The following is a 16,312-nucleotide window of genomic DNA, read 5'->3' as shown; positions in this document are numbered from 1 at the left end:
TGGCAAAGACGGCTTCTGCGGCCTCCGTGATTGTTTGCCTTGACTTCTTTTGTGTTGAGGCAATCCGAGGGTCTGTTGGGCTAGTGTCCCTGACGACGGACAAGGTTGTTTGTATGTTGAGCGCAGAAGATTGGTACGCGCTGCTCCACAGCGGACCCCTTGTCCGGGAAGGACTGCTGGCCCGAACCACAGCCCCCTCCCCCTGTCAACTCGGGTAGAGGGGTGTGCCGGGGTCAATATGTGGAGATGATAGTGCGTTGAGGAGTACATGCAAGCTTTGGCACGCAGCGCCTGCAGGTTCCAAGTCATCATCTCATCTGACAACTGCACTACGGAAAAGTAGAAGCGTAAAGCGCTGTTTACCTGTGTGTTTATCCCGAAATGAAAGAGCGTATAGGATCGAGGATGCGAGTCTTCCGACAGCTGGCGCTTCATGCGAAGACGTTGATCAATCTTAAAAATCGCCTGTGGCAGATAGGACGATTCTAGTCGTCGGACTGGTCCTCACGCTGAGGTGGAGATCACTTGGACGAAAAATCGAAACGCAATTTCGACTGCTAACCAAAAGTTCACTAGTTATGCCTTCCAACTAATTACCTCAAGGCACATATTGCAATTTCTAAATCGTACTAGGTGAGACAGCAAAGCATATCCACTTGAAATCGGTTGATGATGGCATTTTCGAGATATGCGCCATGAAACTTGCGGTAAGAATGCACTGTTTTCCCCCTTACTTTTTAAAATATAACACCGTTTTGGGCACTGAAGCATGGAAGTAACAGGACCACCAATGTTTTGCTAGGAAATTTCGGGAATTAGTATACTGAGAGAGGTTTAATGTTGTGGATTTGTTCCATCCGACCTTCACGGCAACAATTTGTAAACTGCAATATGCGCCATAAAGCAACTATTTCGGAGACCTAATTGGTAAATTTTTGTTAATGTGTTGTTTGTGCCTTTCGATTTCTCGTGCATGTATATCTGCCTCTTGAGCAATCCATGTCGAAGACTAGAATTGTGCATCTCCAATAGGTGATCTTTAAAATAGCTTACGTTCATCGCAGAAACACCTGCTCGCAGAAACACAAGGACGCACGTGGATGCTGTGGCATTTATTAGCCCGAGTAGTAATCGATCGCTGTCATTGGTTTAGTCAAGTTCATCACTTGGTCGCAGTTTCGATCTTTGTTGAGGTAGTTCGCGGTTCCGCCAGAGTATTGCTCAAGCTTCCCGATGCACTCTCTGTAAGCTCCGTCGGTCACCGAGCCACTTACGAATACGTGGTAGTCTGTGGGCGCGGAAAAAAAAAGAGACACGTTTTTGAGGCCATGACAGTGTCGTATGTTGTGCCGGGCCTGGAGCAAAGATTTACAGCAGTTGCGTAAAACAAAGAAAGGGCAGAAGAAAGACGAAAGAAAAGAGAAACACGAAGATAATTATTTTTATATGTTGTGAACAGCCGGAACACGAACAGGAGACTTCAGGTGACAAGAGCGTGATTAAAGAATCGCACTTGAAAGGAAGAAGAAGAAGTAGTTCAATGACTGGAAAATGTAGAGAGGTCGGCCGGAAAATGGAGCATCTGGCCTGCTACTCTACGTAAGGCAAGGGGAAGAAGGGAAGAAAGAGGGTCACAATGGGAGACGATAATGGGAGGAACGAGGTGAAGGACACATTGCAAAACTGGTATCACAAGCGTGAGTCCGGGCCCCTGTCGCACTTGAAAGCAAATCACACCAATAAGATACCTCAGGCTGGGTGTTGATCGACCAAGGCAGCCAGTAGACAATGAAACCAATGAAAACATAGCGGAAAGACATTGTTTCTTTTACTGATATGTAGTATTGCTTAAGATGTCATTAATGCAATTTTGGGTAGAAAAGATTGGTTGGAATAGATGCCTCAAGTCTTCCGCTATTTTCACAAGTGGCACTGGCGAACACTCGCACCGCGGTATTCGGCATGAACACAAATACCCAGGGAGTAAATGAATTGGCGGAAGGTAGTACGTGTTATGCGGAGGTTCTGGGTTCGAATCCCACGGCTCTTGTGCCACCGGCGGCGCTTTCGTTTATTGACCTTTTCCAATGTTTTGTTTCAGAATTCAATAAGAATGGGTAATTTTTCTGTACGCTTTCTTTTGCTTCCCGGTCCCCTGGCTTCATATGTATTCAAAAAGAGCACATGACACTTAAGATCCAGGCGACTCTCTTCTACTTGGTTCTCGACGCAGAAGCGTCAGCAGCAACAATCATTAACTAACAAATACCATTGTGCTTTGTGACCTGTCAGCTTCTAGCGTTTCTGGGACGTGTTATAGCACGACGTGGTTGGACAAAGGCCTACGAGATGTCGCTACCAGCGCCGCTGCCATTTGGTACAATTATTGCCATTTGGCAATAAATTACGAAGAATGCTGTGACTAAAATTTAACTTTCTTTTTTAACTAATGGCCCCCACGCCTGTCGGTGGGCGGCCATTATTACTCTTTCGCCCTCACGGGGCCGTCAGGCCATCGTTTTCGTAGAAGTCCGGCGGAAATGCCACAATTTTAAACGGACAGCGAGGATTTCATGTCCGGTCTGGATTGTAAGTGCAAGTCTTTTCCTCGTTATTCCGTCATTTTACTCGTGACGTCATTAGAGCTATCATCGTCATCGCGCCAGCTATCAGTGGCCCGGGTGGCGTTTTAGTAACTTTGTGTGAGTGGACTTCTACCTTTGCGGCCAAGTCATTTTGGCAAAGACCGGGTTCCCGGCCTAGGCTTCTATGGCCATGGTCAAACGTACCTCCGCAAGGTATTTTTACGCGTGATGCTTTAGAGGAACTAATGAAGGTACTCACACGATGTTCCTTGACTGGGTTGCTCGATAACGAAGCATTCGATAGAGTAAACAAAACGCATCTTTACCGGCAAAGGCTCGCCACTTTCACCTAACGTAAAAGAAAAAAAGATATGTAGCCCAACATGTTTATTCACACACATTGAAAAGGCACTGGAATGTTTTATTATCGCAATAAGAAAACGCTCGCTATCTTTGGACAGCGCTTCTGGGAACACGCGGGCGAAATATTATTTTGCTGCACGCATCAGGGAAATCGCATCTCGCGTATAAAACAGTGCTCGTTCTCATGCGAGTCTTGGAAGGCCACTTGTAACATGTTGCCCCCATTACGTCATAAACAAGCGCGCAACAGCCTATAGGCGCTAACCACTGTGCAATTTCTTTCATGACCACGTGTTACACCTTAGCGACGACTGGCGCAGCCACGCGCACACCTCGAATCTACTCGTAAACAGGGAAGCGGCGGTCGTTGACGCGAGCCACAAGCCCAGTCCACCGCTACACTGTCACGGCACTTCTGTAACACGTCAACCTTGAAGCGCAACCAGTGAGCGCACCTATAGAAGGTTGAGAAGAAAGAAAACCGACGGAAGTAATCTCACGGCGAATGTCGACACGCATGCGATTAGCATTTGAAGCACGGTAACGATACGTCGTGTCTACGCTGCCGACACGCGCAATGCATGAGGCTCGTGCAGCTACCGCGCACTAAAGACCCACGTGACGTTGGAAGTCCGGATTTATTTATTTCATTTTGATTTAGAACATGCTGCAGGCCCAGTGAAGGGCCCTGGCCGGAGGAGCACCATGAGTACAAGATCAAAAAGTACAAGGCAAGATATTAACGAATACATCAATTCACAGAACGGCCTGTTCTGAGGCATCAGTGTCAACGAGCGAAGATAATGGCAGCTGATTCCACTCGGTTATAGTACGCGGATTGTACACGGTTATAGTACGCGGTTGTAGTACCGCATTGTTCCGCATTGATACTTTTCTTCTTGTGACTTTCTCCAGTAAGTTATTGTTAGTATAATTGGCATTGTTATTACTATCATTATTATATCTCTTCTATTAAAAGGACTCTTTGAATTTTTTCTTGTTTCTTTTGTTTTATTCAAGGCAAGTTTGGTAGAATATTGCCTAGGGAAGCATGGTAAAAGGCCGAAGAAATGCCTGACTTGTCCTTGACACCCTATCAGAACATTATTATGCCGTACAGGTCATAAAAATGAAAACAAGGAAGCCAGTCCATTACACATGCATGAAGTCGGTGCGCAAATTAGAGAAGCGGCAGCACTAAACAATATCGTAAAAAATAATGTCACACACTAATTAAAGTACAATGTTTGGAATCTCAGATGTCTTGATAGCTTCCGCATTTTTCGGTTGCCAGTTTTCTTATTATTTTTCAAAATGCTTTAGATGAAGTTCCACACTCCAGTAAATGTAGTAGTAGTAGCTACTGATTTAGCTTGTCTTGTACGCGAAAAGTTAATTGTTGGTCTACGTAGTTGGCGCGTTTTCGAGGTTTCTATATTAAGCTGAGGCGTAGCTCGTACTGGGTTTGTTTCACATAATACGTATTGCAGAATAGTGTCGTAGTTGTGCTATGCTGACGTAGTATCTCCAACGATAGTTTGTACGTTTATAACTGGTGCTATATATTGCAACATTTAAGATATCGCCACTTGATTTTGCAGAGTGAAGAGTTTGAAATTTGGACGCGTTGCGCTCTTTTGTTAAATTAGCCGGAAAATTGGGTTTGTGTCCGTCGTTGGTTAGCCACACCAAGGACTAGTATGCTGGGCGAGAATGCACGATAGCATGGTAAACGTGAAGGTGAACCTTCGATGGAACGCAATGCCTTAGTCTACTGAAAATACCGATTGCTCTAGAAATAATTTTTTATCGTATCGATATTAGGGGACCAAGAGCTGTGTTAGGGAAAATGAACTCATCAGAATTTTATTGTTGTCAACTGCTGAATCAAGATCATCTCGTAGTACATCAATATGAATGGAATGTTTGTTGCTCCTTAAGGTTTGGGCAGTGGGTACTTTGTTTTAGCTATCTTTAACTAAATGTTGTCGCATTTACCCATACATTCAAGATATTGGTTCGCGTTATTGCTTCATTATAGTGTTTAAATACGTCTGAAGCTGCTAAAAGTACTTTGCGTTGTCCGCATACAGTATTATTTTTTATGTCATTGAATACTTTCAATAGCGTTTATGGAGAACAAGAATAGGAGAGGTCCAAGGATTATGATGTCCCCAAACGGGACATAATAATAAATTATACTTGCGAAGGTCTGTTATACATTGTAACGTATTTCTATCTTGATGTTAACGATTGTTTATAAGTTGTCACGTGGTACCGAGGAAACCATAATGAGAATCCTTCCGTAAAATTAGGTCACGTGTGCTGTCAAATGCCTTCGTGACATTTTGAAATATGCACAATTTTGTTTTAATGTTGTCTAGGCTGTGTTTCTTGACATTAAGTAATGGTGCCTCTGTAGATTTGTTCTTGCAGAATGCATAATGCTCCTTCGCGACGAACCGGTAGTCGGTTACAAAGCACTGTAATTCTGTCATTTATAATCTGTTCGGCTACGTTTGAAAATACAGAAAGTATAGACAATGGCTCATAGTTCACGTTTGAAGGAATTGTACTTTATGCAGCTATTTCGTATAATAAATGATTACGCTTAACCAGCCTTTGATGATGTTATTTGACGTCACATAGCATCATATATTTCCTTTATCTAAGCCTAGACAACATTTCGCTCGCTAAGCCTCCTTACGGAAAAGATATGACGGCAAATAACGGCCCATGGCGTCATCTCCCGTATTTAGGTGTTTCAGACACATTGACATTTGCATATCGATAGGGCGGCATTAGCTAAGCATTACGTTCAAGCTTCAAATAAAATAACTTATATGACGGATCACCTGAGTTGCTAAACATCAAAAGCACTCCTATAAGCAATCCCACTGGAGCATGCAGACCTTTTCAAACAGCGGGAAGTCACAAAATCATCAAGTGAAACGAACAAGCAAATTGATGGAAAAACCATGTTTCAATACTCACGGCTGTTAAAGTAGACATTGATCTCGCTCTCGCGAATAGTTACATTGGCAGAGTCCTCTCTGAAACCAGTGTATTTGGGTAGGCAAGCTGATTATTGAAATAAAAAGAGTTTGTGTTCATCTAGCTAGCTGATACAGAATAAGGAATCGCCATTGACTAATTGCCTAGGTTCGTTACGTATATAGATTGTTATTCTACGAGCATTTCCCTGTCATCCTCCTTATCTTGACCAAGGGTAAAAAAAAAAATACATTTGCCATTGTTCTTTTACGTGAATATGTTGTCAAGTACTTGAAGAGATGTTTCTTTTTGTTGTTGCAGCTAGGGCGCCGAAATAACTAAAACCGTGAACTTGTTGGTTGTCTCTGCTAATGGCGTATCCCATCGTGTTATTGAACGTTAACTTTTTATGAAATTCATGAAAGTTTCTTATAAACAAACTTTATGTTATTGAGCGTAACCGTAATTGAATTACATATGAGGATTTTCTGACCACCCGCAAAAGGTTAGGTAATCCGACTGGGCTATCATTGCTACAGCCTTCTTCTGTAGTGTTATTGCACGTGCACCAAAATGATAGGTCCATGACAGTATTCCATAAATTTGGCTTAAGCTATTGAACGTAATTTTCCTGGTATATCGCACCTATGTCGTCTTATCTCCCAGGCACATTGTTCGTAACCCGACAATTTTATGAAGAACATGAAAGTGTGCTCTGAATTCACCTAATGTTACGAAAAGTAATGCCACATCAATTCACACAATCCAACTAGTTTATCCCTCTTACAGTATTATACTGCAGTCTTCACAGATATAAAAGTATAGTTTTGTGCAGCCCACGAAGGTAATCTCTGAACACAGCTTGACATGTTGAACGTGACCCAATAGGGTCACGTTCAAACAATGACCAACTTAATTAAATAAATGATCAGTTGTTTCATTAAATTAGTAAGTACAAGTAATTTCCCCTATGTTGTCCTTGGTGTCATTGTTTGTTGGCTTCTTGCGATATGATTAATAAATATCGGGCTCCTCAGTTAACTCCCTTTCTTCTCGCTTATTACATAACGAGGGTCTCGAATCCGGCAACATTGATGCCTTCAGGTAGCATGTGTGGGTTTACTGACCGGTTGCCTTCACCCAAACAGGTCACGTACTCGTGACGCCTGCGGCAGAAAAGGATATTCTACATCCGCCGCCAAGCTTTGTGAGCGGTGGCGCTGGCTAACACTCCTAGGGTTAGTTCTAGTAGTAAAAACCTAAATACCCAAGAAAATGGATGGGACAGCGGCGTCGCGGTAGCTCACTTGGTTAGAGCATCGCATGCGTAATGCGAAGACGTGGGATCTTTACCCACCTGTGGAAAGTTGTTTTTTCATCCACTTTCATTGCCATTAATTTATTATTGCTTTTATTGAATTAGTAAGTCGAAGTAATTTAAAAAGTAAACGTTCTAAAGCCTGTCCAAACACTCCTATTTCCCGATAGTGACCATTCCATACGAGGAAGGAATCGAATAGAACGCTATTGCTTGTTTATTCGAAAGTATTAATTTTCGTACTCCTCTTGTGAGCATCTATTTATTTATTTATTTATTTAAAAAAACCATTCGCGCTGTAGCATTACAGAAGGGAGGGGCATTTTGGCAAAGTTTAGCTAAAAAAAAGGGGAGACCAATCTTAGAACAAACAAGGAAATAAGCAATCAACCGCACTAAGTCATATGTTTCATATAATGTGAGGCAGCTATAGTAAAAGAAACGTTGTCCACCATGTGGCAACACACTCGTATATGAATACCTTAAAGAGAGCACGTGACAAATAATCGCTAATGAACACAGATCGCGCTAAGCTAGCGGATAAATAGAATTAAGCAGTTAATTGGAAAGAAACAGTAGCGGTCACAGTGAAACAGGGAGAAAGATTAAACAGTCGCACAGACGAAATGAAACCAATTGTGAACAATGTGGCAATTAGATATAATAAAACATAACAAAATAAAACAGAGAGAAATAGTTATAGGCTGGTTATCAGGTTTTGCAATGTGGCAACAAAATAATTCTGTACACCCGTATGCCAAATGTATGCTTGCCACTCAGCGCCTTGATTGCATGTGTATTTTTTGGGCTGTATGTCGCGGTTTTCATGGCGCTCCTGACACTGCAGACCTCTCGATGGCCAGTGGACAGTAATTGTCAGTACACAGTCATGTCAGGAACTTTGTCGCACCCTTAGTCGCTTTCGAGGGCGTAAAATATTTCCCAGTGTACAAGCGTTCACCTTATACTCCAGGTCGTTGGAACTTTTTGCATGTACCAGAGGAACTCCTTTAAACAGCCTGTAGCCTGCATGACGGTGGCAGGCATCGTGGTCCGTATACATTTGACGAAGGCTGCACACCTTTTAAAAGCCCGTTTTTATCTTACCGTGTGGTATTGTCCTCCGTCGTGTACTTGACTTTGTAAGGGGCGGTAAGGACATAGTAACGTAAACGGTCTAAATCACCTTCTGGATATACAACTCTCTTAAACGTCAAGCAGAACTGCTGTGGCTCCGACTCTGAAGTAGCTTCCAGGCGAAAAGAGTCGAAGTGGTAGATCACCTAAATAGATCGAGGAATGAAATAAGGAAAGTTCGTGACGAAAAAAAAAACAACGAAAAGGGGCAAAGCGGGAGAGAATAGAAAGATCGAGGTGCGTTAAGGTCGGACCTAAAGACGGTGCCAATGAAAATGTTTGTCCCTGCATGCGAAGCCCAGTGTGTACGTCCCAGGGTGGCCAGGTCCGCTTTCCTTACAGAAGCCGGAATCGGCCTAACCCCCACAGAACAGCACTGCACTACGCGCCTGCCATACACGCACCTATTTCAAGGGAGAACTGGAGGGTAACATTCATTCGAGCTTTTTTAATTATTTATTCTAATACATCACCCTGTCACTCTAATAACGAGAATACGCTTGGTAAGCCAGAAAAGGCGCGAGAACGAAACATGGGGGACGAGGCTGCTTCGAAGTTCAAGCACCAGTATGCAGTGACGTCACGCATTTTGTCGGCGTTTACTGGTCGCTCCTATTTGAACTTTCATCAGAGCGCATGAATAAGATTGCATTCTAAAGGAGCCACAGAGAAAACTTGTAAAGTTTCAATATCTTTTAGCGAAACCACAATCATCCTAAGCGCAGATGGTAATTTTGAAACCAGAACTTCGAAACTACGTGCCGGCACTGCTTTCCGGCGCGAAATCTGATGAAAGAAACTTTTACCTAAATTTTGTCGTATAATAATCAACCGATTACCGCAAAGTTGACGAAAGTTGAATAATAAAGCATGCTTTATCAATGTAAACTGATTTAGTGCATCTTTCATGTGTCTCTTTAGAATATGCCATGGGACTATTCGAGCGTTTAGCTCAATCTTCAAGGTCGTTGTTGAGGCCGATATACTTACGCTAGTGTAAGGGCAGCCATCTGTGCATTCCTTTCCACTTCCCATGCACTTATGAAGAACCGCCGCCGCAACAAGGATTTTTAGCAGGAGTGTTCCACTTTTTCTCATCTGCATCGTGGAATTCAAACAACGAATTTTCGTTAATCGCTCTGTTCATGTACAAAAGTGCATACCCCACAAGAAAAATAGGGCATGAAATAAACGTGGCTATTGAGGCCTGGATGGTGGCATGAAATGTTTAAAATAGTTGAAGCATCTTTTGTTAAAAAATTCAATCGGGGTTTGGGCAACATTCAGTGAAGAAAGAAACTAGAAGTTAGAAGAAAAGCACCAGAAATGAAATTGCACGGGAATACACACGTACGTCGGAATGTCAGAGGAAAGAGGTCTGAGGGGAATGACGCAAAAGGGGTAAGAGGGAGGGATGGATGGATGGATGGATGGATGGATGGTTGGATGGATGGATGGATGGATGGATGCTATGTGCGTCCCTTTTGAAACGCAGCACTGCCTTGCGCCAACAAGCGCTATATTTCTTATTTTGCTGAATGTCTTACATAAAATATTTTTTTAAAACGGACAATGAATGCCTTCAAAGGGACAATAAGAGCCCAACAATTGAATGGTTGCTACCTGGGCGAGTCGGTACATATACATTAATCCTTACAGTGCGAATAATTCAAACACGTTTGGTTGAGGGACTAAATGTTGCGCGGGTGTATGCATGCGTGAGTTTTTGTTCTTATAGAATTGTTTGTAAGCAATAAAATTTTAGTCGTGAGTCAGCGCTTGTGTTACGTCCCTCTTCTTTGTCCGTGTTTGATTTGTTCGCGCTGCAATTGCAATAACGCAGTAATAGAACATTCAAACAGTCAAGTTTCGCCAAAAATGTGCAGCACTGATTGCGATAGAATACAAGCAGACGGCTATACGAAGTAAAGTTAGTGGTTTAGTCAGCTGCATAAATTTCTGTGGACATTTGATTCCAAACTAAATCGATGAGCAAGTTGTCACGAGCACACATGTAAGCCCGAACACACCTGGCTCGATGACCGCGGACACTCGCTGTCGGGTGGCTGACGCGAAGAACGGCGGCAGCAGCGGCGAGCGAATTACCCTTTAGTGCTGCCTCCCGCTTCAATGAGAACTTCGCGCACGGAAACACAGCGCGCGCGAAGCCATCACCTATGTCGGGCTGCCTAGCCTTCGAACGCAGCGCACATTGCCTCCAAGATATGGCGCGTCCACCCACGCTCTGTCGCCGCAGCCGGCAGAGCGTGGTGGCAGAGCATGGCGGCTTATTGACTCTTAAGCAAAATTACAACCTCTCGCCACACAACAATAATCGTCATCTGTCTTGTCCGCATTTGCTTTCGTTAACACGGCGAGCCCTGTACTTGCAAATCACGAACGAGCCCGGTACTTCCCGTTGTCAGCACGACAGAGCACTCTCGACAGGAAAGTAGCGAGCGCTGCGTTTTCAAGGAAGGAAGCGCAAGCAAGACAGATGGCGATTTTTGTTGTGTGGAAAATACGCACCCCAAAAGTGTACACTTGTTTAAAAGTGTTGTTGTGTGGCAAGATACGAGCCAGAGGGTGTAATTTTGCTTAAGAGTGCTGATACAGCCTACCCGTTCTTCTTTTTTAGTACAACAGTGCTGTTATATGGCGGTATGAGTGCTGCCACCAACATCACACATCGTTACGTTCAGAGAACATGCAGGTTCTAACAATTAATTCCGAAACTTGACCATAGCCATCGACGGAGTCATTGCTTTAGAATCGTTAAAACGTCAACAAGAAGAGTCTGCTTGGAGCTGTTTGGCACGCCGAATATTTTATTGCAGAAGGGAAGGAGAAATTAAAGTATGTTAGTATACGTACATCGGATGAGTGCCAGGGAATAGCTGTCTTCAATGTCGAAGATGTGAAGAGTCCCGTGTAGGGGGGTCTATAGGCGTTCGTAGGTGGCTGAGCGCCTCATTTAAGGTCGCTCAACGGAGGGGCAGGGGGGGGGGGGAGAGAGGAAGGGAGGTTGTACAGCGGGAATGCGCTTGAAGGCTTACGTGATTCAGAATGAGGAAGGTTTTATTTTCATTTTCTTTTTTTTTCCAGAGGAACTTGCAAGGCACGTTCTTGCATCTGCCTTTTTTTCATTCTTCTTTATCTCTATGGTCTCATTGGAAGAAACGCAGATGTTTTTTTTTTCTTATTTCACCAGTTCTACTTTTTCGATAGACGGGTGGAATAGTGTCGCTCTTGTGTCTATATTGTGCATGGAATGCTCTTGCGGAGATAACAGCTGGGGCTACAGCGCTGTCGCTCTGCAAGTGCGGGACAAGCACGGAGGGGGGGGGGGGGGAGAACACAAGTTGACGGCATTCCTCCCACGCCCCTATACCCCTTTCGATTTATTCGTATTTTCATGCGCGTGTATCATTTTGCCGTAGCTGGAATAGATACAACTTGCACCCTACTATCGCGCGCCGCCACCTGGAAATAGGAAAAAAGTATCCCACTTAAACCCTGTGGCAACAGTTTAACGGGCTTGCGAAATACGCGAATGCGCGTGTAAGATCATTTTAGGCCGCAATACGTCTGTTGCTAGAGAACAGCGCTGTTCTCTTAAGTTAGGAAAATACTACGCTAAAGGGAAGATAAGATAATCAAGGTAAAGGAAGGAAGGAAGGTAATTAAAGTAAAGTTCTGGGGTGGTACATGCAAGACCGCGATATAATAGACAGCTTTAGGTTAGGGGATGCCAGTGGCTTGCGTACGTAAGAAATAGGGGCGACGGTACTGCGCATGCGCAGACGTAGACGTAGGGGTCTGCTCATGCGCAGTACCGTGGCCCCTAGTTCTTGGGTGCGCAAGGCGCTTGCGTCCCCTCATCTAAAACTCTCTAATTATGAGGCACGCCGTAGTGGAGGGACTCTACATCAGTTTTGACCAGCTCGGGTTCTTTAATGAGCACTCAGTGCATGACAGACGTGTATATATATATATATATATATATATATATATATATATATATATATATATAGAGAGAGAGAGAGAGAGAGAGAGAGAGAGGGGCAGGCCGCTTCGCGCTGTTCTCAGCGCCAGAGATTTACCGTTCGCATATTTTATTGTTCTAGTGAAATTTAGGCATTCGTTTACCCTCTGTTAGATCTTTGTTTCCTATTTTAACCTTGGCAACGTTGTACCATACTGATTTCTTTTTCTTCCTTTACCTTAAAGGCCATTTATGGATATCACACGGGGGGGGGGGGGGGGGACAATACATAATCAGACAGAACATAAAATAATATTCACAGGTTATAAAAAGTGCGAATACAAGATAAGTGCGAAGACAAGCTAGAAATCACTTAATCAATGGCGAACGCATCAAAAATAAACAAACAAAATCAAAAACAGACTAACAAAAAACCTATAGCAACATAAGTAGCGCACTCGAAGGCGTGAAACGGGCAGGTGGCGGCTATAAACAGCTCATGTAAGAAGGAAGGCACAGAAAAGAAATGGTTCTAACATAGGACAATTCAGCAGACAGAGCAACGTGTTTAAACATATGGCATCAAAAGAAAAACACGCACGCGCATTAAAAAAAAAAAAGGAAATCAAGCTACCAAGAACCATATTCGCCTTTGTTATTGATTAGGAAAAAAATATATTTAATAGTTCAACTAATTTGTCGATGCCTTGTTGTCTCTGGCACACCCTCAAAAAGAAGGGAGCGAGAAAAGAGGAACTAGCCGCTTTCCTCCTTCAGGCCGGCGAGTTCCTCCTTCACGCGCACTTCACATGTAGCGCTCTCTTGTGGCAAACAAAAGAATCAAAAGGAGAAGAACAGACAGACAGACAGACAGACAGACAGACAGACAGACAGACAGACAGACAGACAGACAGACAGACAGACAGACAGACGGACAGACGGACGGACAGACGGACAGACGGACAGACAGACAGACTTTGTCTAATTGTCTTTCTTACTGTATGCGAATCAAACAAACGGCGGCAGCCTGAAGAAGCATCTTGCGCGGCGCTCCTGATGGCGTACTGCAAGCTTGAGAACCAGCCCAAACGCGGTATTTTAATGAGACAAGCATTCTTTCCTTATTTGAGGAGTTTTTGACCCATCCGTCTGTCTGTCTGTCTGTCTGTCTGTCTGTCTGTCTGTCTGTCTGTCTGTCCGTCCGTCCGTCCGTCCGTCCGTCCGTCCGTCCGTCCGTCCGTCCGTCCGTCCGTCTGTCTGTCTGTCTGTCTGTCTGTCTGTCTGTCTGTCTGTCTGTCTGTCTGTCTGTCTGTCTGTCTGTCTGTCTGTCTGCCGATCCGTCCATACGTCCTCTTACGCCGACCGAGTGGCTGAATTGTATACAAACTTGCCTGACTAGGTGTGTGCTTCTGGTCGTGATGCCGATGTGTCGTTCCATTGTCGTCGTTCCGGCTTCGTGACATCTGACCCTCGTCATACACGCGGCGTCACGCCTACTGCGCGAACCTTGTTTTGCTGTTGTCTCACGTAGTCATCGCCATGTGCACGATTTCGAGTCACCTCCCGCTCTCTATAAACATTGCGAGGCTAATGCTGTGCGCCCTAGAAGGCCTCTATGCTCGATGTGTTCCGTGTCACAACTATATAGTGGGGTAACTGTAAAAAGGGAGTTCCTAAGTAAATCACCTGGGACCACCTGCCACAAGTTGTTCCTTTAATCCCGCTTAAAAGCTGCGTTGAAATACTTTTTAGAGCTTGACCATTTGGTCACCTAACTATCGAGTATTTTATTAGTGGTTCTGTCACGAATTGGGAATGGCCGAGAGCCCGATGTGCGATTCCTGTGGGTGCGAGGAGACCATCGAGCACCTATTGTGTACCTGCCCCCGCTACGATATACAACGCCTCTCTCTGCGGGAAACTTTACACCGACTGGACTTAAGGCCGTTCACCGAGTCAAAGATACTCGGACCGTGGCCACACCCGTCACTGGCACGAAAAGCGAATCGTGCATTAGTGCAATACTTGAATTGCACCGGCTTAAGAGACCATTTATAGTGTCCCTGTGCAGAGTGACCCACCCACATGCACTCAGTGCTCACTCTCCCCCTTTGCTCTCTCTATTCCCCTTTCCCCCCACCCCCAGTGTAGGGTAGCAAACCGGATGCTCTTCTGGTTGACCTCCCTGCCTTTCCTGTCCTTGCTTTCTCTCTTTCTCTTTCTGTCGCGAACACGTTTTTAGCACAATCAACGCGTTCAAGAAAGTTAGCATAGCGTGCCACAGGAAATTCCTCCGGCGCAGTGGAAGATATCTCTTGCTGTAAGTCATTTCTCATAATAAATGAAGTACCCAGTACGGCAATGGTTATTGTTCGGAAATAGCACACCCGCAAAGTAAAGCAAACAGGCATGCACGGATGCGATCGCAAAGCAAAGAAACGAAAATGGGGCGGCTTTTGAAACGGGAACATTTTTGAAGTCTGATTTTATCAAAATAAGCTTATACTCAAACTTACACGAGTTGTCTTTTCTGGCAACTCCCAATATAGTGCGGCACACTGGACAGCGCAGCACAGTGGACAGAGTCCAAGACGAGACAAAATGAGTGCTCTCCGTCCTGTCTGTTGCCCTATTTCATCACTGACATTGCTACTCCAACTGGTCTACACTTATACACTAATGAAACGCGAACACTATGCAGAAAGCAACCACGAATTCGTAGCAGTATCTGAGTCGCAGTTACGAGATGCCAGAAGGACAAAGGGCCCGGCGTAAAGAATCGTGACGCTTCCTTCCCAGACTACCCCAAAGTTTTGTAGGCATCTGTATGGTGCATATAGAATGACTGTTAACAAAAAAAAAAAAAAAATAAAAAAGAAAACATGCGTGCTACGGCGAAATGATAAGGAGCTCCTCTACAACGGTAAATTTTTAATATTTTTTTTTTTCAAGTCAATATACCCTCGCAGACTTGAAGGCAAAATTCTAATCTCAAAATTATTATTCAGGTAGAGTTGCTGACTCACCCACTGAGTTTTCGGGTTGGATCCTGACGGGAAGTGGGTATTTTTTTTCTCTCATTCCTTGTGGTATTTGCGACGGACACCGGTGGCAGCGGGCATAGCGGGCACGAATGGTTCTGACCGTGCTGGTTCGCGCACGAACCAGCATGGTCAGAACCAGCGCGGATCGTCGGCATGGCCTCCGTGATGAGGCGATGCTCGTGCAGCGCTCAACATCTCGGAGTCGATAGGCCGGGTCATGCATCACATGCGCTAACCGCCAGGCGAGCGTGTCGTCTGCTTTTGCGCTATTTCGAAGCCTGTAATGAGAAACTTGCACAATTACCATGAATCCAGCTTTGCCAAGATTGCATGGACAGTACATGAGTATATACTGCTCAATTACAACCAATTTCGTCAAAGTGGAATTTTGTTGCATCTGACCTTTCAAAACCTAAACAAGCCTGGCTCGTCGGCAAGACCTCCGAGACCAGGCAACCACGCCGAAAATCTCGGAGGCGCCGTCCTGCTCGGACTTGTGTCATAACCTCTAACTATTGAGGCACGCGTCGTCTGCTTATCGCTGTTAAAGGTTGGAAATCAAAGAGAAAGGATAATTACCAGCCTTTCAGCTTTGTCGAAATGGATGAAGTATTCTGTACTACTCATTAATAATCAGTTTAGCAGAAGCGCAATTTTCGGAATTGGTTGAAATCTCGGAGACGGGAGGTGCCGCGTAATCTGGCAGCCGGTGGGAGAGAAGGGAGCTGCCGCAGGTTCTCCAATATTACAGGCGCCGAGTTCGTACATCAGAACTGTAACGTGATGCCGGATATTAGCAGCGCCCAGAGAACTTGGGCAAGACGACCGCGGCTAACTGGTTAGAATGCTCGGCTCGATGCCGCAAGAGCGTTGTTTCTATTCCAAA

General features: G+C 44.6%; 1 protein-coding gene across 2 annotated transcripts in view; it reads right to left on the bottom strand.

Annotated features, from left to right (window-relative positions):
* Positions 1–1,105: 1,105 nt before the first annotated feature.
* Positions 1,106–16,312, bottom strand: part of LOC129383890 (uncharacterized) — a 114,033-nt gene continuing 98,826 nt past the window's right edge. Inside the window, exons 2-6 of one of the 2 annotated variants that reach the window (XM_055068888.1) lie at positions 9,388–9,495; positions 8,368–8,543; positions 5,943–6,001; positions 2,845–2,934; positions 1,106–1,288 (exon numbers count right to left, since the gene is read on the bottom strand). In XM_055068888.1, coding sequence (XP_054924863.1) covers positions 1,116–1,288; positions 2,845–2,934; positions 5,943–6,001; positions 8,368–8,543; positions 9,388–9,495 — 606 coding nt within the window. In that variant the 3' untranslated portion in view covers positions 1,106–1,115. Of the gene's footprint in view, positions 1,289–2,844; positions 2,935–5,942; positions 6,002–8,367; positions 9,108–9,387; positions 9,496–16,312 lie in introns of those variants that run through there. The other variant, XR_008611714.2, reaches the window with a different exon arrangement.

The sequence above is a fragment of the Dermacentor andersoni genome, chromosome 9 (genome assembly GCF_023375885.2).
Source record: "Dermacentor andersoni chromosome 9, qqDerAnde1_hic_scaffold, whole genome shotgun sequence".
NCBI classification, from domain to species: domain Eukaryota; kingdom Metazoa; phylum Arthropoda; class Arachnida; order Ixodida; family Ixodidae; genus Dermacentor; species Dermacentor andersoni.
The sequence above is the reverse complement of the archived record's forward strand: the minus strand, read 5'-3'. Positions and strand labels throughout refer to the sequence as shown.